This window comes from Saimiri boliviensis, chromosome Y (assembly GCF_048565385.1).
Source record: "Saimiri boliviensis isolate mSaiBol1 chromosome Y, mSaiBol1.pri, whole genome shotgun sequence".
Lineage (NCBI taxonomy): Eukaryota > Metazoa > Chordata > Mammalia > Primates > Cebidae > Saimiri > Saimiri boliviensis.
In genome coordinates, this window is record NC_133471.1 from 19,990,037 (window position 1) to 20,016,273 (window position 26,237).

General features: G+C 39.5%; 1 protein-coding gene across 1 annotated transcript in view; it reads left to right on the forward strand.

Moving 5' to 3' along the window:
- Positions 1-26,237, forward strand: part of LOC141583002 (histone demethylase UTY-like) — a 219,099-nt gene that overhangs the window by 13,925 nt on the left and 178,937 nt on the right. Inside the window, exons 3-4 of the mRNA XM_074392434.1 lie at positions 2,872-2,980; positions 14,946-14,995. Of these exons, the coding sequence (XP_074248535.1) occupies positions 2,872-2,980; positions 14,946-14,995 (159 nt within the window). The remainder of the gene's footprint in view (positions 1-2,871; positions 2,981-14,945; positions 14,996-26,237) is intronic.

Genomic DNA, 26,237 nt, shown 5'->3' on the forward strand with positions numbered 1-26,237 from the left:
TTAATCTCATTCAGTTCATTATATAGCAGTACTTTCCAGTCTGCCCCCTTTATTTTCAGAGAAGGGAGTCTCACTCTGTTATGTAGGCTGGAGTTCAGGAGTCTGAACACAGCTCACTGGAGTGTGGAACTCCTAGTTTAAAGTGATATTCCTGCTGCAGCTCCTGAGTAGCTGGGACTATAAGTGCACATAGTTATGCCAGCTAATTTAAAATTTTTTAAATAGGGACAGTGTGTTTCTGTTGTGCTCAAGCTTATCTTGAATTTCTGAGGTTATGTGATCCTCCTGCCTTGGCCTCCCAAAATGTTAGGATTACAGGTGGGAGCCATCAGAATCAGACTAATTGCCCTTTTGATTTCTTTTTTGACCAATTGTTACCTGAAATGCATTACTTAGCCTTCAAATGTGATAGTTAACCTTTAAATAAAACATATTAGGAATTTTAATGTGTTATAATTGTGATTAAAGAATATCTTTTGTATGGATTGAATATTTTTATGTGAATTGAGATGATTTTATCATTTTTGGCTTTGTGAAGGATTGTATATTACCTCTGCATAGTGGAGTGGTCCATAAATGTCAGTTAGTTTAACTTGGTTAATGGTGCCTTTCAAGCTTTCCACATTCTTTAGATATTTTGTCTGTTTCTGTTACTGAGAAAGGATGTTGGAGAATAAAGCAGCAGAGCAAATGAAATTTTAAATTGTTCCACTTTCTTTTGATTCTGAGATCTTTACAACTGACTGGGAGTAAGAGGCACTAAATAGAGAGTTTTAAGAATGTGTTTGCTAGAGAAACCATAGCAAATTTTATATCTTCAAATTTTGGTAATTTCTCAAATTTAAAAGCCAATTTAGACAATTGTTTTCAGTGATTGTGATTTGGTACTAAATGTGCATATATCTTGAAAGGAAGAGTATAATAGAAACTGAAAACGATCCTTTTTTACATTTCACTGTAAGGATAATTGAGTTATTTCAGGATAGCGGGGTGTATAGTAGTAGGTCTTTAAACTTCAGCTAGGCTGGGGTGGCTCATGCTGGTAATACCAACATTTTGGAAGGCTGAGGAGGGTGAATCATCTGAGATTAGGAGTTTAAGATCAGACCAGTCGATATGGCAAAACCTCATCTCTACTACCAAAATACAAAAATTAGTTGGGCATGCTGGCAGGTAGTTGAGAGGCTGAGGCAGGAGAATTGCTCCAAACTGGAAAGCAGGGGTTACACTGAGCTGAGGTGATGCCATTGTGTTCCAGCCTGGATAATGAAGTGAAATGCCATCACAAAAAATAAATAAACTTATTGATGTGTTATCAATAAATAAACTTTTTGTGTTATCAAAAAATAAATAAACTTATGTGCTTGTTACAGGTATATAATTTTTTCTCTTCGTTTGAAATGTCTTCTTTCATCAGAGGGGAAAAAAAATGAAGACATACCATGTAGGGATTCTATCCAACAGCACAGTAGTTAGTACCTTGAGGAAGTTAAGGGATTTTAATAATAGGATAAGTCATTCTAGGTTTTTTATGGGGTGACTTGATCTCACATGCCTTTTCAGAAGTACCACATTTGGTAGTGTTCCTGAGAGTGCACTTTGGGATCTAAGAAATCATTTCTGTTGCTCTTCTTAGTAGTGCCATTATAGACATCACTACAGAGGTGTTTAAAAGGGAAATTTTGAAACACTTCCTGAGAAACTTGAAAAAAAGTCTTGAAAGTTTCATATTGTTTGGCTGTGTCCCTACCCAAATTTCATCTTGAACTGTGTAGTTCCTGTAATTCCCACCTGTGGTGGCTGGGACCCATGGGAAGTAATTCAGGCATGGGTACCTCCATGCTATTCTGATAGTTAGTGAGTCCTTATGAGATCTGATGGTTTTATAAGGGGCATTTTCCGCTTCACTATGCACTTCTCCTTGCTGCCACTATGTGAAGAAGAGACTTATTTGCTTTCCCTTTTGCCATGATTGTAGTTTCTTGAGGGCTCCCCAGTCATGCTGAACTATGAGTCAAAGAAATCTCTTTGCTTTGTGAATTACCCTGTCTTTGGTATGTCTTTAGCAGTGTGAGAACAGACTAATACAGAGTTAGAGCTTGATTGTTTCCCAAGGACAAGGTAAAGAAACATTATTAAATTCTCAGTGTGTGCTAGATACTCCAATAAATACTTGTATAAATGTTCTAATTAAAATTGTTTTATACTAGCTCTTTGCATGTTATGAAGACTGCAACAGTTAGACGAGATTAAGTTTTCCAAGATCTGTGGTTAGTAACAAGTCTGTTTGCAGCAAAATTCCAGAACACTGTTCTTTCTGATGTTTTAGCAATGTTTTCATTGATCTATTTCCTTCTGCAAACCCCTGAAAGTTTGAAGGTTTGATCTCAACCTGTCATCATTCCCACCCCCCACCAAAGTTGGTGGAAGTCTTTGAAACACAGCACATATCTTTGGGCTTTCCACATTACAAATGTTCAAAAATTTCATGTGGTTAATGGTTACCAAAGTCAGTAGTGTTTTTCCAGTGCTTATTTGAGAGTAGTTTTGTTGTATAAATAAGGATTATAGTAATAATTTAGATGTGCAACTTTTATATAAAGTTATTAATGAGCTCCTAGATAATTTCATTGAGCATATGATATATTCTCTTTTTCAAGATGCGAAAGAAGACACTTAGATCATGGCTATTGGCTTTAATAAATGCTTATAGAGAAATTATTTCCTCTCTGGAACACTGAATTTCATCCTATGCCTATGAAACGACAAATGTTTTGGTTGCTTTGATTTCTTTAAGAATGTCATGCAGTTGTATGTATTCTTCCAGGAACAACGTGCCTTTTTCTTAATGTTTATAATTTTTATTTCTAGGCTGTTCGCTGCTACGAATCTTTAATTTTAAAAGCTGAAGGGAAAGTGGAATCTGATTTCTTTTGCCAGTTAGGTCACTTCAACCTCTTGTTGGAAGATTATTCAAAAGGTATTGTTACTCTCTTTTTAAATTTCTTGCTTGACTTATGTTTGCACACTAGCTAGCTGTAATGTTTTTTCCTTCTTCAGGGATATTTACTACTGTGTTTTACTTTTTCCTAATAAACTTACATAGTAATCAAGGAGAAAGAATTTACATTAAATGAGAATGTGAACATTTTGTGTAATTTCATGTAAATATTCAGTAAATTAGAGTATTGAGTAAAATGTGTAACATCCTACATATGTATTGCTGTTTGCCTGCCCTGTGAAAATCATGTTTTAAAAAATGTTATAGCAGTAGAAAAACAGTAAGAAGTTTGTTATCTTTAGGTATATTACAAAAATGGGGACATTTTGGAAAAATTAGGGAATTATTATTTCTCATTGTATTTCAATTTCCTTAACATTTTTCATTATAGTTAGAAAATACTGCAAGTCTGATCTGTAGTAATGTGTTATTCTAAAGGAATACAGATAGCTCATCTCTGAGTTTGAAAAGCCTTGTATACAGCAGATACTTTCTTTTTTTTTTTTTTTATTGCTTTTTAGGTTTGGGGGTACATGTGAAAACATGCAAGATTGTTGCATAAGTACACACATGGCAGTGTGGTTTGCTGCCTTCCTTCCCCTCACCTGTATCTGTCATTTCTCCCCATGCTACCTCTTCCCACCTCCCCACCTCCCTGTCCCTCCCCCATTTCCCCCCAACGGACCCCAGCATGTAGTGCTCCCCTCCCTGTGTCCATGTGTTCTCATTGTTCAACACCCGCCTATGAGTGAAAAAACATGCGGTGTTTGATTTTCTGCTCTTGTGTCAGTTTGCTGAGAATGATGGTTTCCAGGTTCATCCATGTCCCTACAAAGGACACAAACTCGTCGTTTTTGATGGCTGCGTAATATTCCATGGTGTATATGTACCACATTTTCCCTATCCAGTCTATCGTCGATGGGCATTTGGGTTGGCTCCAGGTCTTTGCTATTGTAAACAGTGTACAGCAGATATTTTCATGCAGTCAAATGATTTTTCTTCTCAGAAGTAGGTGGAGGGCTGGGCATGGTGGCTCATGCCTGTAATCTCAGCACTTCAGGAGGCCGAGGCGGTAGGATCACCTGAGGTCAGTAATTCAAGACCAGCCTGGCCAACATGGCGAAACCCCATTTCTACTTAAAATACAAAAATTAGTGGGGTGTGGTGATGTGCGGTGGTGTGGTGATGTGTGCCTTTAATCCCATTACTCAGGAGACTGAGGCTAGAGAATTGCTTGAACCTGGGAGGCAGAGATTACAGTGAGCTGTGATCGCACCACTGCACTCCAGCCTAGGTGACAAAGCAAGACTGCCTCGGGCCGGGCGCGGTGGCTCAAGCCTGTAATCCCAGCACTTTGGGAGGCCGAGGCGGGTGGATCACTAGGTCAAGAGATCGAGACCATCCCAGTCAACATAGTGAAACCCCGTCTCTACTAAAAATACAAAAAATTAGCTGGGCATGGTGGCATGAGCCTGTAATACTAGCTACTCAGGAGGCTGAGACAGGAGAATTGCCTGAACCCAGGAGGCGGAGGTTGCGGTGAGCCGAGATTGCGCCATTGCACTCCACCCTGGGTAACAAGAGCGAAACTCCGTCTCAAAAAAAAAAAAAAAAAAAAAGGCAGAGTTAAGTTACTTAAAATAATTGTAAAAGATCTGAAATCGTATAGCATGCTCTATGGGGTATTTATGTCTCAGCTGGAACTTTACCATTTAAAATTGGTTTGTATTAACAGATTTATTTTTCTTTTAACGTCTTCTTCCTGATGTGTAGTAAGTTTGGGGAATTGTAGCAGAGGAAGTCATGAACGGTAAATGGAATTCTTAGTACTTGTTAACTGGGCTTCATTTCAGCAGGTGGCTTTTACTAGTAATGCTTATTTATAAACTTTTAAATAAAAAAATTGGTTAAAATGTAATTTCTTTTTTTTTTTCTTTTGTGATGGAGTCTTGCTCTGTTGCCCAGGATGCAGTGCAGTGGCACCATCCTGGCTCACTGCAGCCTCCGCCTCCTAGGTTCAAGTGATTGTCATGCTTCAGCCTGAAGTATCTGGGCTTACAAGCATGTACTACCATGCCAGCTAATTTTTGTAGTTTTAGTAGAGATGGGATTTCATCATGTTGGCCAGGCTGGTGTCAAACTCCTGACATCAAGTGATCCACCTGCTTCTGCCTCCCATGTGTCTGGATTATAGGTGTAAGCCACTGCACCCAGCCTAAAGTGTAATATTTCAAAGGAAATGATTGGAGAAGAAAAATACATAGATTTTCTGTTATATATTTAACATATTTTTGTGTTTAATATGTAAATTTGAGGCTGGGCGCGGTGGCTAAAGCCTGTAATCCCAGCACTTTGGGAGGCCGAGGCGGGTGGATCACAAGGTCGAGAGATCGAGACCAACCTGGTCAACATGGTGAAACCCCGTCTCTACTAAAAATACAAAAAATTAGCTGGGCATGGTGGCGCGTGCCTGTAATCCCAGCTACTCAGGAGGCTGAGGCAGGAGAATTGCCTGAACCCAGGAGGCGGAGGTTGCGGTGAGCCGATATCGCGCCATTGCACTCCAGCCTGGGTAACAAGAGCGAAACTCCGTCTCAAAAAAAAATGTAAATTTGAGAGCTAAAATCAAAGACCGTGATTAAAAAGTAGATTTATATAGGGACTGTCTTTTTTCTGCAGCAGTCATTTAATATGTATTTTAAATTTCTCTCTCTCCCTCCTTCCCTCCCTCTCTCTCTCTCTCTCTCTCTTTCTCTCTCTCTCTCTCATTTCAAGTCTCACTCAGTCTCCCAGGCTGCAGTGCAATAGAGTGAACTTGGCTCATTGCAACCTCTCACATCTGGGTTCAAGAGATTTTTATGCCTCAGCCTCCCCTGAGTAGCTGGGATTACAGGTGTCTGCCACCAAACCTGGCTGATGTTTGTGTTCTTAGTAGAGATAAGGTTTTAATATGTTGACCAGCCTAGGCTGCTTTCGAACTCCTGACCTCAGGTGATCCACCTGTCTCTTGGCTTCCCAAAGTGCTGGGCTTACATGCATGAGCCATCGTTACTGGCTGTATTTTAATTTCTTAAAGCATTAAGATTGAGAATTTAGTTACATTTTCTATTTACAAGGAAGAGAACAGATCTTGTATAGTTTTTGTCTATGAAGTAAATAAAGACTCCAAGGAAGTTTGCTTTGAAAGTTACTTTGTTGTATTATGTTGTGTTTGGCCACATTAGTAGGTTAGACATTGGGCAAAATATATTAAGGTCAGAGAAAATTAACCTTGACATTTAAGTTTTTGATTAGATATTCTCTCAGTTCCATATTGGCATATGAAGATTTAGTCTTTTTACACGTAGAGATTAACTTGATCACTTGTAATAGTGAAGAAAATGAATTCAGGGACATGCAGTTATATTTTATATTTCATGGTGAGTTTTAAGTTTTCCAATTATAAGCTGAGTTTCCAGCTATTCATAACTTTGTTTTTCTCTTCTTTCAAGTAATTAATTTATTTGTTTTTGGGACGATCACTTTTGTTAGAAATATTGGCTTTGTGTTTTTGGTTCCTGTACATTTACTAAGTATTATTCAAAGAATGACTAAGAATGTTTGTCAAACTTTATGTTTCTTTTTCTTCTGCTGTTCACCATATATTTTCTTGGGTGAAATTATAATACTCTACCCTGGTACATAGAGTATAAGAGCATAATATGTTTTTTCCCCCAATAAAATAGGTCTTTGAGTTAGGGTTCTCCAAAAATAATAGTTTTATTTCATTTATGGATGAATCTGTTTTTGTTGTTGTTTAAATTGAAGATGATGTTTCTTTAATTTGAAGTCTTAGTGTACTTTGAAAATATAAACATCTTTGTTTTTTAAAAAGGAGTTTGGTATATTTTTCCTTCAACTTTTAAGTTCTGGGATACATGTGCAGAATGCAGGTTTGATATATAGGTTAACATGTGCCATAGTTGTTTACTGCCCCTATTAACTTAGCACCTTGATATTAAGCCCACATCCATTAGCTGTTCTTCCCAATATTCTCCCTCCCCGCTTTTTTTTTTTATTATAGCTTCGTCTGTTGCCAGAGATTCATGGGGAATTTGTTAAATACATAGATTCAGTCTATAATTTAGAAACACTGTTTGTTTACAGTATAAGGTAGAATATTTATATAAACTAGTGACCATAGCATATGTTTCATGAAGGATTATTCTTAATGTGGCCTTGGGCCAATGTAGTTTTACTTCTTTCTCACTTGTAGTTCTCAAAAATGACTGCAGAATGTATTGGGAATACAGCATCCTGAGATGATGAGGGACTGGGGCAAACAACCCTGCTTTTTCCCAACTGCCTTCCACACCAAAAGCAGGATGCACTAGAGTAAAGAACTCGTGGTATGTTTTTTTTCCAACTGTTTAGTCCATTAAGGCTCATAATGCCAGGGTATTAAACTTAGGGTTGCTTTTTACAGTTTCTCAGCTGTGGTGCAGGTGGGCCTGCACAGATGAGATTCCATATGCTCTGCAGCTTTCCTAGCCTTAGGCCAAAGCTTGATATTGAATCCTAGGCTTCTGTTACTACAGAGAGAAAGCATGGGAAATACAGGATAAACTTCCTGTTAGACTTTGATGGCAACATTAATATTAGCTGATCAATACATAACTGTATTTTATGTGTTTCTGTTTAAAGGTCTCTGTTAAAATCTGAATTGTTGATTCCTTATCATTGAACTCAAACACAGAAGCACCGTATCTTATGCCTGAATGAAATACATTTTTCTGTGAGTCACATCACATTTTTCCTGTACTTAAGTACGCCAGACAACTCTTTGGCACTATACATTGGTTAGTGATTTTATCAATTTTATTTTGTTATTTTATATTTTATTTATTTATTTTATTATTTGAAACAGTCTCACTTTGTCAGCCAAGCTGGAGTGCGGTGGCGCGATCTCTGTCAAGCAGTTCTTGTGCCTGAGCCTCCCTAGGACCTGAGACTACATGTGTGCACCACCACACCCAGCTAATTTTTGTATTTTTAACAGACGGACATCTCACCAGGTTGGCCAGGCTGATCTTGAACTCCTGATCTCAAGTGATAGGACTGCCTCAGTTTCCCAAACTGCTGGTATTAAAGGTGTGAGCCACTATGCTCAGCTGGAGAGTGACTTTAAACAGTGAAATTACTGCAAAAGAGCAAAAATAAGGGAAATATGATTCTACATATAGCAGGAAAAGCCTCCTTGTTTAGAGTACTTGATACATGAAGTCAGAGAAAGGTTCACCTTTTCTAACATTATGCGGGAATACGTATATCCAGTGGCTCAATTTTTTGCCACCCTGTGCAGGTCTGTGAATAAGTATGAAATCATCGTAAGTATTGATTTTGTGTACAATGAGATTTTAGTAAGTTGAATAACAGGTAACCTGAAAATAATGAAGATCAGCTAAATCTGTGAAAGCTGATAAATTATTGCTTATGTATCATGTGATCTCTTAGCAAGAGGTTCATGGAAAATTTATAAAGAATATAGATTTTTTTCTTTTTATGTAGCTCTGATCTTTTTTTGACAGTGAAAGACAAAATATTGAGATAAACTTTTGCTCGTGGAATGCTATTATATGTCTCTGTAAAGTTGAGAAATTTTTGCATATGCATTTGGTGATTAATTTATCTTCCCTGCATTCCAAGGTTAGGCACACAATGTTTTCATATAATGTTGAATTAAATGTGTTTAGAATTCAGTTACAGTTTTAAAAGTTGTAGATAGTAACTTGCTTCTCTACCTCTCCTAAAAACTCTTTAGGGATTTCTCAGTGATCACAGTTTGTAAAGTCACTGATTTAGTCTGATTTATTCAAGGAGGAAAACGCAATTGAGAAGTTCCCAGAATAGCAGATTAATGACCATACCTCAGGTTTTCCAACATTCATACCTATGCTCTTAGAACTCTGGAATTGATGCATTAGGTAAGAAGTAAAAGTTCTGTTAGCTTCGATAACTAAATAATTCATGGCAAACACGTTGGAAAAATGGAAGGAACAAAACTTTCTTGGAGATCATATGTAGCCAATTCTGAGGTACTGATGACCTTGATGGGAATGTCATTTTAATAATGTCAAAGTAATACATGTAAAAGAGTTTTCAGCAGATCTCCTAATTTGATTTGACGACCTCAAGAAGATAGGGGTAGGAATAAAAGAGCTAGTCTTTTTTGCTCTTCTGCTTATCTTGACAGCTTCCTTGTCTCTCTTTAAATCAGTCATTTCATGTCAGGAAGAGTAGGATATCAGAATGCAGATTTGTGTGGTAAATGATGGCCAGGATTTTTCTTCCACATATTAATATGTATCTGTGCTGCATTTAAGTGGAGATGTTTTTTAGCAGCATTACATTTGTGAATGTAAAAAGGTTGCAAGAGCCTTTTATATAGTGCCAACTATGTGAAAAGGCTGTATAAAAGGTTTACATTATACATTAGCCATTAGACTTTTATATTGTGCCAACTATGTAAAAGTTAACATAAGCTCTTTTGATAACATATTTGAGAGTAAAAGTACAAACTTTCAATCATAATCTCAAAAAAAAAAAAAAAAAATCTAAACCACACCAAAGCAGATGACATGGTGACTAACAGACTTATTTCCTATTTTTGTTTTCATGTTTCCTGTTGGCTTACTACTTTTCTCTAGTTAATTAACCTACTCACTTAGAGGCAGATATTCTATAGCAGTTGAGGATGAGAGGAGAAATGCTGAGTTTCTTTACTTAGAGCATAGTCAGAATATAGAAGCAAAGATTGAGATGTCCTTTTATTTTGTGTCTGTCTCAAGTTATCTTTTCTTTCCTGTCATAGCTACCATACTTCACCCTATGCACCTGCATTATTAATACTTTTCAAACCTCTGTATTCTGTGTGAACTTGTACCATCACACTCTTCTTTAATTTTCCTGTTTTTTTGGTTGCTGTTTGAGATGGAGTGTTGTTCTGACAGAATAACCCAGGCTGGAGTGCAGTGGTGCAGTCCTGGTTCATGGAATCTCTGCCTCCCAGGTTTAAGAGTTTCTCCTGTCTTAGCCTCCTAAGTAGCTGAGATTACAGCTGTGTGCTACCACACCCAGCTAATTTCTGCAGTTTTAGTAGACATGGGGTTTCACCGTGTTGCCTAAGCTGGACTTGACTTCCTAACCTCAGGTGATCTGCTCACCTCAGGTGATCGGCTCGCCTCAGACTCCCAAAGTGCTGGGATTACAGGCATGAGCCACCATACCTGGCCTACTATTTATGATTAATATTATCTAATGAAAATTTTCCCTCTAGAAAGATTATGCTAAGCATGCTAACATCATGAGCCTTCTTAACAAAGATCTATTTCTTTTCTTTCTTTCTTTGTTTTTTTTTTTTTTTTTGGTACAGAGTGTTGGTCTGTTGCTCAGGCTGGAGTGCAATGGCATGATCTGTTCATCACAATCTTTACTGCCTGGGTTCAACTGACTCTCTTGCCTCAGCCTCCGGAATAGCTGGAATTACAGACACACGCCACCATGCCTGGCTAAATTTTTGTATTTTTAGTAGAGATGGGGTTTCACCATGTTGGTCAGGCTGATTTTAAACTCCTTAGCTCAGGTGATCTGCCCTCCTCAGCCTTTCAAAGTACTGGGATTACTGTCTCCTCTATTTCTTCCATTTTTCGCTTTCTCCTTTCCCTTTTTTTTCCTGTATTTTCCTTCGTCCCTTTTCTTCCCTTCCTTCTTTTTTGTTTTCTTGACAGTTGCTTCTGTTTTCATTTATTAAAAAATTCTTATAAATTCTTTAACTTCTTAAAGGCTACTCATAAAAAATGGGAAAATTAACTTAAATTTTTGTTGTTGTGTACTATGTATGCAGTAGTCAGGACCTTTTGTAAAGTTTTTTTCCTGTAAAAAATTATTTGTAAAATTACATATAAAAATTGTATCCGGCTTGTTTGCAACAACTTGTTTTGAAATATGTATGCATTGTAGAATTGTTAAACTAATTAACATTTGCATTACTTCACATATTTTTATATTTTTGTTGATAAGAACATTTAAAATTTACTCTCAGCAATTTTCCAGGTATGTAATATATAGTTACTGTGTTTTACAGTAGATCCCTTCAACTTATGCTATCTCACTGAAAGTTTGTTTCCTTTGACCAACCAGTATCCCACTTCCCCCACTCCTTTTTTTTTAGACAAGGTTTGGCTCTGTTGCCCAGGCTGGAAGTGGTGGCACGATCATGGTTAACTGCAATCTCTTGATTTCCTAGCTCAAGTAGTCCTCCCTCATCAGCCCTCTGAGTAGCTGTGGCTACAGGCCTGCGCCACGACGTCATGCATGGACATACACAACAGTATTGTAGAGGTCCTGACTCTTGTTTATTAGTCATGTTCACTGAAGCAGGTGACGATCAGAATGATGGGCAATTTCTTGCACTTTTATGTACTCAATGAACTGGTGCTTCTGTTGCCCTTCTTATGAACAGTGTATCTCCTTCCACACGTTTGTGAAGTAAGAGTTTAGAAGTAGTTTTGTGGCATTACCTTTGTTGCTGAGAGCCCAGGAACAGTTGGGAGTCCACTGTCTCTAACATAGAATATTTTAGAGTTTATATGTGGGGAATGTGGTTTGCTTTTTGTATCTTCTGTTTCTATACTGTGATTTTTTTTTTTCCTCTCTGGAGCACTTTTATCATTTCAGTTTAATTTTTATCATATATTCAAACATTTTACCTATCTTTTTCCATTCAGTTTGATATACTTTTTTTTTTTTGATATGGTGAATGATTTTTGACTAGGTCTTCTAAGTTTTTATGTTATGTTATGAGACAGTGTCACTCTGTTGCCCAGGTGGAGTATCTAGGCTTACTGCAGGCTCTGCCTCCTGGGTTCAAGGGATTCTTCTGCTTCAGTCTTTCGAGTAGCTACAGGTGTATGCCACCATGCCTGGTTAATTATTGTATTTTTAATTGAGATGCTGTTTCACAGTGTTGGCCAGGCTGGTCTCGAATCCCAGACCTTAACTGATCCGTGCATCTCAGCTTCCCAAAGTACTGGGATTACAGGTGTAATCCTCCCAGAGGGAGCCACCGCACCTCTCGGGTGCATCTATGTTAATCTTTTTATTTTAGGTGTCTATTTCGTTACATCTGACACAGTAAATGATATTGCTGTCTGTTACTGCCAGGTGAACGTTAAAGTTTAGAGTCTTCACTGAGTTAGGCTTTTTGTTATGTTGAACTGAAATGACAGTTGTGGCTTCCTAGATGGTTTCCACTGATGTTGCATTATTGTTCCAGGCTTCCTTATTACTGGCCAGTGGTTAAAATGCTGACTTCCATTGGGACACTCTTGACACCACTCACATGTGCAAGCAGCTTCTTTCTGCCATGTGATGTGAAATTTGGGGTACCCTCAGCTGGGGACAAATGAGCCTTGTCCCAGCCAGCAGCAATAACGATGGATTATTTTCATCTTCCTCAATCTTTTCTTGATCCCTATTTGGCTTTCTTTCACATTAACCCAATAGGTAGCCTGAGATGTGATAGATGTCATTGCTTTCTGCTTGGCCTTTGTGTAGAGAGGTGGTTTGAGGCAACTTTTTTTTTCTGTGCTGTTTGGAGTGGACAGATCATGTTCTGTTTTCTGTCTTGCTGGATTGCCTTTTTCTTTGGTCCTTTAGTAAGGGAGATTAGTACCACCCTACCTGCCTTCATGGTTTTTGATGTTTCTGGAATGGTGGCTTCTTCAGTTTCAGATGTAGGATAAAAGGGAAAAAGATAACCTGTAACATGGTGGGAGTTTACTAATATGTTATTTGTCAGGCTCTTTGATTTTTGTCTCTCTCTCTCTTTTTTTTTTGTTAATTGTTACTTGTAGTTTTTATGCTAAACAGTGTCCTACGTTACTCATTCGCACAATACCTTTTGAAGGTCTCTCTTTCAGGATTTTTCTAACCCAGGTGGTTCTTTCTCCCCATGTTTTTCTCTGTAAAAGTTCTAGCCAGTCTGCACTTTAGATACTTGCTATTATGGAGCTACTAAATCCCTATGTTTTCGGTGATATACTTGGGCTTGAACATCTCCAAATTCTTTTATGTATAAATTCATACTAGAAAAGAAACTACTGCATTCTGTGATCTTAAGCCTGCTTTTCTACCACAGTTGAACCTTTGCATTTCAAGGGCTGGAGCCTGATATACTGGCTACTTCTCTTGAAATGATCTGTGTGCTTTAGGAACAGACACTGGGCATGACCTATATATAGTCTTTAGTCTTTTCTGCTTACCTCTCTACATGGAATCTACCCAGAGTTATTTGGTTCAAGAGCAATTGGTCATCAGTGTTTTCGTGGTCTGCAGCACCTGCATTAGAGTTTCCTGTTAACCATTGTGGGAATGGGAGAGCAAAGCAGCTTCTTGCCTTCTCATTTGCACTTGTTTTTAATATATTTTCTTCAATACTGAGCGGAGTGGGGAAATGTTGGTAGCCTACATCTGTAGAGGAGTTAGTCTAGCCCTAAAGTAAAAGTTTGTGCAATAGGGAATACTGTATTTTGGTGGGTATAGTAATCCTGCCTTACTGAGCTGGGGCAGGGTAGGACTGAGGTGAGAAAGAATGAGTTCTGTCTAAAATACCACAGGTTTTCACTGTTTTTCTTGAAAACTTAGATTTTCTTATGTAAAAGATTCTCGATTTGATTAGTCCTCTTAAGACAATTATGGAGACACTTTGAGGTTGCTGTTCGAGATAAAGTATCTGTGGATCTTCTCAGGCTTCTTTATTTGATGTTGCTCCCTTACATTTTTTTTTGTTTTGAAAGTGAACATTTTAGTCATAGAAATGTAACCTATCTTGTAAGATGGTTCTTATATATATTACTGTCAAGCATTAAATTTAGTTCTTTTAAAATTCTTTCTTGTCATTTTATGATTGTTTGAAAAAAGCAATTTTCCTCAGTAGGCTTCTCCCGACCCCTTAAATTTTTGTGGTTAAATTCAGTGGAAGCGTTTGAAGTAACATTTACAGTTTAATTGTAAAAATCTCTGAAATTTGTAAAAATGCTTGTTCAAGACAGACTCCTCAGCATACTACAATACATTCAGTCTGCCACTTTTGGCATTTTGCTTCTTTCAGTTTATTTTTTCTTTTAAAATCTTACCAACTTATTTTTGACTTTTGGGTGATATTCAATGCTGGTTATATTTTATTCTAAAAGCTTATACCCAGGAATGTAATACTGCTAAGCTGTTTTCCAGAGATTCTGAGTTTATTGGACAAACTGATGGGTTTTCCTAGTTCTGTTGTTATTAATGTTTCCACTCATTCCAATGTACTTATAGGTCTTATTTTTTGTGTTTTTATTTTGTGATTTTATTTTATGTGCCCTTTTTTTTTCAGGCTGTTTGGAACAACCGCTTTATTTAATTTGAATACATTTTATACCTTTAGATAGGTTTTAGGGGAGAGGGAGGTCTAACTTAGAATTAAATTATAGGTAGTGGTGGCCTAGGTAATACTGATTGTGTAAAGGGAAGCATCCCAAAGAGAGTTATTTTGCGCATTAGGTGACTGAATTTTTATCTTTCTAGAAAGTGAATTGCATGTGAAGAAAAATTGGAAAACTTTATTATACTAGGGAATACCTATAAAAGATTGATGTTACTTTTGATCTTTGAAGGAGGTCAAATTAATTTAAAGAATTACTAAGATACTGTGTTTGTTTCAGTGCATGGGTGAGATTTGATTCTGGTTTTATATACCTGATTAAATATTAGTAAGCCATAAAATTTAGATTATTTGGTTGTTATTGTTAGTTAATAGATGGGCATCTTTGACAGCTTATATTAAAGTATTTCATGTCTTACAGTGGATTTTTAAATGGGATATGATTTGACTCATAATTTTTTTTTATTTTTTTTTCTTTTTCAGCATTATCTGCGTATCAGAGGTACTACAGTTTACAGGCTGACTACTGGAAGGTTAGTACAAATTTTCAATACCAGTTTTGATTTTCTTTATGGCATATCATTCTCAAAATACATTTATTTTGTCATAGGATTTAACTGCTGTGAGGATTAGCTACATAGATAATATAATTTGGGTAAAGGGTAAGTTCTGTTTTAGTCACAAACTTTGAAGGCCCATATGTTGATCCCTAATATAAATAAAATTGTTGCTTGCTTTCATGAATTACTTGAGTGGGAAAGAAATATAATTAAAAATGAAAGCTACTTAGTTCCAAAACATATATTAATATAAGTTTATTTTGATATTTTTGTAATGGCATTATGGACATACAATTTATATAGCATAGAATTCACTCATTTAGAGTGTACAATTCAGTAGTTGTTAATGTATTTCATAGAGTTGTCCAACCATCACAACAGTTAATTTTGTAACATTTTCATGATATCTAAATAAAACACCATACTTTCCACCTCCCTCCCTGAACTTGGTGCTAAGCAACCATTAATTTCATTCCTGTTTCTATATATTTGCCTATTCTGGACAAATTTGGATGGAACCCATTAAAATTAAAATTTTTGATCCTTCAAAGAAGGCTCTCAAAACTGAAAAGACAACTCAAAAGTATAAGAGAAAACATCTGCAAATCATGTAAGCATCCAACAACCAGATACATATTTTTAAAAACTGTTGCAACTCAAGAAATAACAGAATAGACATTTGTCCAAAAATAAACGTATAGTATACTAATGGTCAGAAAATAGAAAGATGTTCAAACAACATTCATGAGGACAGTGAGCATCACAACAGATCACTTCATGGTCTCTAGGATGATGAAAATTTTAAAGACAGTCAGGAAGTGTTGGTTAGGATATAGAGAAACAGGTCTTTAAACGTTGAGGTGGGAATGTAAAAGGGTGCAGCTACTCTGGAAAACAACCTAGCAGCTCTTCACAAAGTTACTGTCTCTCCAAACAATTCCACTCCTAGGCATAAAACAAAACAAAAGTTACATGTTCAAACAGAAGCAACTACAGGGGTATTCACTGCAGCATTATACATAAAAGCCAAAAAGCAGAAACAAGCAAGCTGCAAATGATGGAAAAAAACATTTTGACTGTATGTGTAATGAAAATGTTGAAATGTTAAATAGAATATTGTTTTCTTTTGTTGCTTGTGTCTTTACTATCAAATAACTAGCTTAAATATATGCCATTTGTCCATTACCAGTCCGAGATCATAAAAGTTTATCCCCGTTTTCCTTATAGAAGTTTATAATTATGGCTCTTACATTTAGGTATTTGATTATTTCAGTTCGTTTGGATACGAACAAGGAACTTCCTATCCTGCTATTTTGTTGACTTCTCTTTATTTCAGCTGTTTTTCTTTTTTCTTCTTCCTTGAGAGATTTTATGTATTTGTAACGTAAAAATGTGTATTTGTTTTTCTGATAGTACTCTATAGGTCCTGTATGCTTTCTTTACTTTTACGTTTTCTTTCTTTTTTCTGTTCATCTAGCTGGCTAATTTTATTCTTGTTTCCCAACACCAGCTTGAAACAGCTACCAGACTAATTTCAAATGACCTTATATAACTGGCTTACTGATTCTTCTTCATATTTACGTCAGATATTGAGACTGCCTGTTAATGTTCTATTTTGATATTCTTTATTCAGTTCTAGGATTTTTTTTTAATAGTTTCTATTTCTTTAGGCTCTATTTTATTCATTCATTGTTTTCTTGATTTCTTTTACTTATCTGTCTTGTCTTGCCATCTCATTCAGCTTCTTTAAGATGATTAGTTTGAATTCCTTTCCATGTAGTATATTTCTACTTCTTTGTGCTTGGTCACTGGAACTTTATCAATTTGTTTTGCTCGTGTAATTTTGGCTGTTTCTGTATTCAAAGAGCAAACACCCTTCTAGTCTTTACAGATCTCCTTCCTGGATCCTGGGGTGTTGGGATAGCCTCTGGGATCACTGAGTGGGGTTGGAGCCACGTTGGTGGCTGCTGCTGAGTATGTAGTGGAGTCTGTGGTTGGCATACCTATTAGTACTAAGGTTTGAAGCAGGTGTTTCTAGTGGTTTTCGTATAGTATTGTTTTTAGGGCCTTGGGTCAGTATGGCTGGTGCTATGATGAATGTTTGTTTCAAGGTTGGCACTGGGTCTAGAGATAGCAGGCTTGTTACTTGCTAAGTCTCTTGTCAGGTAGGACTGCTTACAGTGCATTAGTTAGTAGGAGGAATCTAGTGACAGTGCTTTTTTAGAATTTGCTGCGACTTAGTTTTGTGTGCCTGCCTCTGGTAGAGTAAACAGGCATGCCTCCAGTTATCTTGATAAGGGTTCCTATATAAATAGGACTGCTTCTAAACTGTGGCTAAGAGTAGCGGGAGCTGTGTTATAGTGCTGCTTTAAGAGATGCAGTTTGACAAATTAGTAGGCCTACTTCAGGGGCAGATACTGGACAAGAGTTTTGTCTAATGAGTGGGTTTCTAATTAAGCAAAACTCTTTGCTGGCCTGAGACTAAGAAGGTTTGTAGCCAACTTAGAGGGCAGTTTCAGCGTCTCTATGAGTCCAATATGACTGAGGCTACAGGGTGATAGGACTATAGTTGGAGACCTTGTTGTCAACACTGCCACCTGGGCATGGGCCTGCTTTTGCAAAACAGTTCTTGGTCTCAGGAATTTTGTAGTCTTCTCCTTGGAATTCAAAGGTCCCATTTTCTTTGTGAATCACTGCCAAGTTTTTGCTACCGTGGGGAGTATGAACAGAGGACCTTCTATTCCACCGTTTGCTAATCTCCTTGTACTTTATCTGCTGAGAATTTACTAAGCTTTTAAAGATACGTCAGTTGATGTTTTTCATCAGTTTTGATCATTATCCTCATTTTTTTAAAAAGTAAACTGTATTTTTAATAGTTCTGGTTTGCAGGATTATATCAAAGATACCACAGGGTACTTATGCATAATTCCAAACCCGCTTTTCCCCTATTGATAAAATTTGGTACCTTTTTTGTAGTTTATTATGTACTATTGATGAATTACTGCTAAATAAAGTTCATTCTTTATTCGATTTCCGGAGTGTTAACCTAATTTTTATTTTTGGATCCCATCCAGAATGTAACATTATTACTTCTCACATCTTTCTAGGCTCCTTTTGACTGTGACAGTTTCTCAGACTGTTTTTGATTGACAGTTTGGGAGGATACTTGTTTGGTATATTGTAGACTATACCTCCACTGGTATTTTTCTAGTATGTTTCTAATGATTTTACTGAGATTTTGGGATTTGGGTACAATGCCATTTTAAACACAGCATATCAAGGGTACTTACTGTTCACCATGGTTTATTCCTGTTTATGCCGACTTGAATACCTCATTGAGGTAGTGCGTATTAAAATTCTTTACTGGTCTTTTAACATTTTTCTCTGCTTTCATTTACCTTCTTCACTTGTAGCTTGCAAGTACATAATGTTGTCTCACAGATGTCTGTGACTGTGCACTACTTTTCTGTCAATTTTTTATTTTTATTTTTATGTTTAATAGATGATAAAGCACATCTCATCCATTTTCTGTGTTTACTTTTGTTTCTATCATCTTCCTGTCATTCTTACTATATTTACATACTTCTGCTAAAAAATTCCTTGTTTTCATACATATGTCCAGCTTTTCCACCAGATGGTTCAGCAATTTCTGCAATTTTTTCAATGTATTACATTTAGTTTATAATTTAGTTGCATATAGGCATCACTGAAGCTTTAATTTTATTCATTGTTTTCTTTTTTGTGGAACTTAAATTTTGATACTGGTGAAACTTTGGAGACCTCTCTGTGTTTTACAGTTTTTAAACTTAATTGCTTTCTTTTTGCTTTATAGCTGACACATTTTTACTGCCTAGAGAAATCTCACTGCTTTTTACTCGTAACTTCCCAGATTTTTGGGGCTCACATATGTAGGATTTGCTATATGTGAGATGTGGGTTTAAAGGAAGATGGCAACAGATTTTCTTGCACAAGAAAATCACAGAATAATATGAGAGCATATTTTATTAAGATGTCTGCTTGTTTTTTCTCCTGTCAATGTGATGGGAGATGAAGTTGAAGAAAATGGGCCAAAATCATAAAATCAAGGCCTTATGTCTTGAGCTAGGTTATGGGTTATCTTCTGAAGATTTTTAAAATAGAAAACTCAAATGTTTTTGCAAGCTCTACTGGTTGTGGTCTGGGTTCATACTGAACTGATGGAAGTCACAGGCTAGAACTTAAGAATTACTTTATTAAACTAACCCAACGAGAAAAATTTAAGGCCCTAAATTGTCTAGAAACAAACACTATTTATGGAGAAAAGAAGAGATGACATATTTACAAAATTATATCATGATTGATTATTCTTAAGGGAGATTTTTTTTTCCCCCCATTCTTAAGGGAGATTTTCTTGCTTGGCCTTTGCTTTCAATTTCATTATCCATAATTTTCTAACAGAAAAAAGAGGAAAAGAAAGGGAGAGACTTGTACGGGGGAAATATAAACTTTCCTAGAAATCTTGTTAATAAAATTATACTTCGTAAGTTAAGTCTGTGTCATATCTGAGAGAGACTGAATCAGCCGGTAGATAATCATCTTTATACAAGTTGTGCAGGAGGAGGTAACTTTTCAAAAGTTGAGCACATAGGCAGCAAAATCCATGGTTTTACTTGTGCTTCTTATATTATTGCTGTAAAGCAGGGTTGTACCTTAGAATTAATGTGAGCCACATATGGAAACAAATTTCTAGTTAACATATTTGAAAAACTAAAAAAGCAGCAAGTGAAAATAATTTGGAAAGATGCCTTATTTAACTGTTATGTCCAAAATATATTTATTTTTAAAGGATATAAAGAACTAATATTAAGATTTTTTTACTTTTATTTGTGCTAGATATTTACAGTGTGCTGAATGTTTTTGACTACTATTTGAGCAAGTCACATTTCATATGCTAATAACCACAGGTATTTAAGATACTCAATGTAGTATCAAAGAAAACAATCTAAGGTTCCTTGTAGAATAATTCAGTTCATCTTTGCAAAGTTTATTCTCTGAAGGTTTATTGCCGAGTTAAAAATGAGGAAACTCAGGCCAGCAGAAGAAAATTAGACGCCAATTTATTCAGCTCCCGGGCGAGGTTCTGTGGTCGCGGGGAGAGGGGCCAGGGAAGTCACTCCTGATTCCTCTCAGGAGTGGGGTTTTTTAGGGAGTGAAGGCGTTCGATTGGATTTGGAGAAACAGGATGTGGATGGGGTGAGCTGCTATTGGTAGGTAGGTGGGATTTCCAGTGAGTGGGCTAAGTGCTGAGTGCAGAGGGGATTTCCAAGGCAGAGCTAGATGATGGGCATATTCTGATAATGTAATTTTCAAGTGGGGAGGGAGATGGGCATGTTGGAACTCCCAGTGAGGCAACCAGCCTTACATTCCGACCTTTTTGATGATACATAGGATGCTGCTTCTTTCTGGCTACTTCTGCTGAATAGTGGCGAAGTGGGGGCAAGGAGTCAGTTGGCTGGTGCCTCGATTGGGAGTCGGAAATAGGGGTGAAGCATCATCTGGTTAACAGCCACCCTGGAAATTTCTCTTATGCGGGACTGTAAAAACTTGAGAAGAAAAGGGGCTAGTATTAGTAGAAGACACAAAATAATAACGGGGTAATAATGGGAGTCAGCCAGGTAAGCATGGGGGATTGCCACCTATTGAGAGACGAGGCTGGTGCGCTCTGCTTCCTGCGGAGGTTCTCTTGGAGGCGATAGAGAGTGTTGACATTTTCTTCCGCAAGGCCTGTTTCATTGATGTAATAGCAGCACTGCTCCTGGAGAAACAGACAGGTACCTCCTTTTTCTGCCATTAGTAAGTCTAGGGCCCGTTGGTTCTGGAGAGTTACCTGAGCCAGTGACTTGATTTGTCGCTGGAGGGAGGCTAGAGAGGTGGCTGACGCTTCAATAGCCACGGGGAGCTTGTTTTCCAGTTGGGCGGCTGAAGCGACGCTGTAGCCCATGGCACCACTCCCTATTCCAACTGCTACTAGAGAGGATGCTAAAGAGAGGCCAACTACTATTGGGAGGAGGACTGCTCGTTTGCTTCGGTGATTAGGGGACAGTGTGATAAGGGATAGGAACTCAGCTTGTCCATACACTTCTAACTGCTGGACTAGTGTGACAGGCACACAAGGGAAAGGGAGGGATGGATTAATAACTTTGATTAATAACTTTCCTTAGGGTTCCATTACACCAGAATTATCCTCCTGGAGGTGCGTAAAGGGAGGATTTTACTTCTGCCGTGGTGGTGCACCTGAGGCGGGGGCTGCTGGCTGACCCATAGCAGAGAGAGAGACTTTGAGAATGTACATTGAACAAGGGGATACTAACCAAGGTGGTGTCAGGCCCCATGGGAGATTGTTACAGGTTGAACCCTCTCTGGACGGGAACTGCGGCTAAGGGGGGTTTGTTAAGGAAGGTACATAAAAAGCAGTCGGTGAAATCTGTGGCCCCGGTTAAGTTTAATATGTAAGCCCCTTGCTGTACTAGACTTAGCCAGGAGAAAGGCTGGGGAGCGTAGTTTGAGGGCCTGGGTTGAATTGAGGGCTTAAGTTGGTCAGTTAAAGTAGCCTCATTCTGTAAGATGGAATTTCTTAACGAATTGAGTTGTTCTACTTCCACGGGTACGATCTGTGTATAGGAACGGAATATTAGCCAGGTACCACTGGAGTGGCTGTTAGTAAACCTAGTGTATATTTTACCTGCAGTACCCTCTTTCCAATGGGCATCCCAGGGATCATGGATGATAAGGGACACTTCACCTTGGCTGAGGAAAAGCATTTTACTTGCTGGGGAGGTGTCTGTTCTGAAGGGTCTGTGTATAACACAAGAAGCATATGGACATCCACCATAGGTATCACTCCTTGGACGACAGAAGTTTTTTGTTTGGTCATAAAGAAAGCAGAGGCCAAAGTTATTCCAGGAGTTCTTGATAATACTGGACTTGGATTTCGAGAATTGAAATCTGGGCTGGCAGTCTGCTTGGGCAAGGTATTGGGTTTTAGTGGTATGGCCTACTGTCCAGGACTCCTGAAGGTAGAACCGTCAGACATAGTAAGGGTTAGCTTCAAGAGGTGATACCAGAAGGATTGTTAGGAGGAGAATCAAGTCTTATGGCTGATTGGCGGCCTGTGGGCTGGCAATCTGCTTGGGCAAGGTATTGGATTTTAGTGGTTCAGCCTACTGTCCAGGACTCCTGAAGGTAGAACCACCAGACATAGTAAGGGTTAGCTTCAAGAGGGGATACAAGAAGGATTGTTAGGAGGAGAATTTGAAGGGTTAGGAGTTGACGGGTACGGGTTATGGGTGAGGCAGAGGCAAGTGGGGCCCAAGTGTTCGGCCCTCCACTGGTCATTCTTGGGAGCCAGTTTGAGGCATGACACATGGTACCAAGGGGTGTGGCCTAAAAGTTTGGCGGCAGTTGGGGTAGTTAAGATAATGATATAGGGTCCCGACCACCTGGGCTGCAGAGACCCTGGCTCAAGTTCCCGGAGGAGGACACTGTCTGGCTGGAGAGGTATAGTCAGGTGGGAGTCCTCTGGTCCCGGAACTACGGGGAGAGTACGGTCCGCGTGTTTCCTCAGTAAGTGGCAGAGGAGAGAGAGGTAGGGAAGGTAAGAAGCCAGAGGAGGTGGTTGTACTGGGAGATTGTGAGAAACTAGAAAAGGCCTACCATATAGCAACTCAAAGGGACTGAGACCCATTGGCTCCCATGGGGTGGCTCGGATCCGGGCTAGAGCAAGAGGTAGAAGTGTGGGCCAGGAGAGTTTTACCTCTATGGTGAGTTTGGCCAAATGATTCTTGAGGATGCCGTGAGCCCGTTCAACTTTACCCGACGACTGAGGGTGGTAGGGGATGTGTAGTTTCCAGGAGATGTTGAGAGACTTGGCGACTAGCTGGACCAGCTGGACTGTAAATGCTGGACTGTTTTCTGACTGAATGCTTCCAGGTAAGCCGAAATGAGGGATAATCTCCCGGATTAAGATGGAGGCCACCATGTCTGCGGTTCCCTGGAGGTGGGAAAGGCTTCAATCCATCCAGAAAAGGTATCTACAAAGATTAAGAGGTAGCAGAGTTTTCTGTGCATGGGCATATGGGTAAAATCAATTTGCCAGTCTTGGGCTGGCAGATGGCCACGCATTTGGTGGGTAGGAAACTGTGGCCTTAAGCTTCCCTGAGGCGAGACCTTAGAGCAGGTAACACATGCCTTGTGTACTTGCTTAATCATCTCTTGCAGACCTGGCAAGAAAAAGAGGGGCTGCACGAAATGGTGCAACACTTTGGACCCTATATGTAAGGGTTGGTGTATTTCAGCAATGATTTAGGGCCTGTTCCCAGGGAAGGGCGATTTTATTGTTCAGGAAGACCCAACCCTGATCAGACTTGGTTCCCCATTTAAATATGAAGGCCTGTTTCTCTGATGGCGAATAAATTCGCAGCGTGGCCGTGGAGAGAAACAGGACTGGAGTGGGGGCTAGCCTCGTACTGGTTAAGGATTTTGCTGCCGCATCTGCCCCTCATTGCCCTGGGAAACAGCATCCTGCTGGGCCTGATGCCCTTGGCAGTGGATAACAGCGACTTCTTTGGGCAGTGATAGGGTCTGCAGATTAGAGATTTGGGTAGCATTAATTATGGAGGACCCTTTCGTACAAGGAATCCCTGCTCTCTCCAGAGGGCAGCATGGCAGTGGGTAATAAGTAAATCATCCTTTCAATCAGTATAGATATTTGCTTGCTTTCCCTGTGCTAGTGTGAGAGCTTGGGTTAAGGCAATGAGCTCTGTCTTTTGTGATGTGGTCCCATCAGGGAGGCAGCGTGCCTCAAGGGTGGCTGAATCTGTAACTATTGCATAGGTGGCTTTTCGCAACCCCTCCGGTGTCACTTTTGAACTCCCATCTAACTAAAAGGTAAGGTCCCTGGGTTAAATAAGGGAATGTCAGACAGGCCCTTCCGAGGTTTAGCAAATGTATCCATTAGTTCAGGGCAGGAATGGAATGGGTAGGAGGAAGGGGATGGAAGGGGAAACAAAGTAGCCAGGTTGAGTGGAGAAGTGGAATGAAGGCTAACTGACAGACTTTGAATAAAGAGTAGATGAAAATCCTGTAGGGGAGAGGGTCCTAGGTGAGGGAGAGATTTGTGAGAGAGGTCAGTCACACTATGAGGAGAGAACACCGAGATAGGCTAGCCTAAGATAAGTTTTAGTGATTCCTTGGTAAGTTCTGTTGCCACCCCCAGTGCCCGCGGGCAAGGCTGCCATCCCCTGACTGTGGGATCAGGTTGTTTTGATAAATATGCTAACAGGACGATACATGGGACCTAGGGGTTGGGTTAAGACTTCAACTGCAATCCCTTGTTTGTCGTCAGTAAACAAGTGGAAGGGATGGTTAAGGTCTGGCAGATGAAGTGGAGGTGTCGTGGACAGAGCAGTTTGTAGGGTTCTGAAAGCTTGTTTTACAACTCTGGGATGAGAGAGGGGTTCCATGGGTGTGTCCTTAGCTGCCACATACAGAGATTTAGCGAGAGCGGCAAAGTTAGGTACCCAGTGACGGCAGTACCGTACAAATCCTAAGAAGGAAAGAATCTGGTCAGCAGTCTCTGGGGATGGCAATGAAAGAAGTGCCGGCCAGTGGTCAGTTGTTAGGCTTTTAGTTTTGGGGGTGAGGCGAATGCCTAAGTAGACTACTGATGTGACTGATAACTGTGCTTTAGAGGGAGATATCTGGTACCCCTTGGATCCAAGAAAGTTAAGGAGAGTGGCAGTTTGTTGTTGAGACACAGAGAGGGAGGGGCTACAAAGTAACAGATCGTCCACATACTGGAGAAGTAGACTGGGTTGGAAGGAGCAGGAGTTAAGGTCAGCTGCTAAGGCTTGTCCAAAAATATGGGGGCTGTCCCTAAATCCCTGGGGCAGGACTGTGCAGGTGAGATGCTATGACAGGTTGGTGTAAGGATCAGTCCAGGTGAAGGCAAAAAGGAAATAAGACTGGGTGAAGGGAAATAGTAAAGAAGGCATCCTTAAGGTCAAGAACTGTAAAATGAGAGGTAGCAGAGAGAATGCTGGATAATAGAGTGTATGCGTTGGGGACCAGCGGGTGAATGGGTACCACCTCCTTGTTGAGGCGCAGGTCCTGAACTAGGCGGTAGTCACTGGTCGGCTTTTGAACTGGTAAGATAGGAGTATTACAAGGGGAAGTAGTGGGGATAAGGAGTCCCTGGGCCAGAGGTCGGGTGATGATAGGCTTTAGACCCTGGCAGTGGGTTTTTGAGATGGGAAACTGAGGACATGAGGGAAAGTGGGTAGAGTTCTTCAGGAGTATTTTAGCTGGTGTGTGGTGTCCGGCCACCACAGGGTTGGAGGTATCCCATACTGAGGGATTAACTTCATTAGGAGGGATAGGGGGTTTAGGGACGTTTCTGGATACTCCAACACTCCAGTTCATATACTGTGTTTTGCCCATGGTCTACACAACGTGCGGCCAGGAAACTTTCCCTCTGCTTCCTACACTACCAGTGTACTGGGTTTCCAGCTTATCACTGGGTGGCCATTTCTGCTGAGTGGCACCTGGAATGCCAGCAAGACATAACTGCCCATTCCCCTGAAAAAGAGGGCTGAAGTCAGGGAACCAAGTGACCTAGCTCCATGGGTTCAAATCCCATGAGGACCAGCAAGCTAAGACCCACAGACTTGGAATTCTCACAATAAGCATAGCAGTCTGAGCTCGACCCATTACTTTTGAGCTTGGTAGGGGCGGCCACCATTGCTGAGGTTCCCTGGCCTAAAGGGAGGCAAAACAAAGCCATATGAAAGTTTACACAGCAGCTGGGTGGAGACCAGCAAGTCAGCTCAGCAAGGCCTCTGCAGGCACAGTGTCAAACAGATTCCCTTCTTGCTGGGCAGGGCATCTCCAAAAAAAAAAAAAAAAAAGAGAGAGAGAAACCCATCAGAGACCTACGAAGTCCCCACATTCCTGGGGCAGAGCACCTGGGAAAAGGGGTGGTTTTGGGTTTTGCATCAGTAGACATAAACGTCTCTGCCAAACAGCCATGAGAAAGAAACGGATCCCCCAGAACAGTGACCGAGCTCCATTAAAGGACAGGCTGTGTCCTCAAGTGATTTTCTCACCATTCATATAGCCTAACTGGGAGTCACAACTTGTAAGAAAGCTCTGGCTGATGTCAGCCAGGTACCCTTCTGGG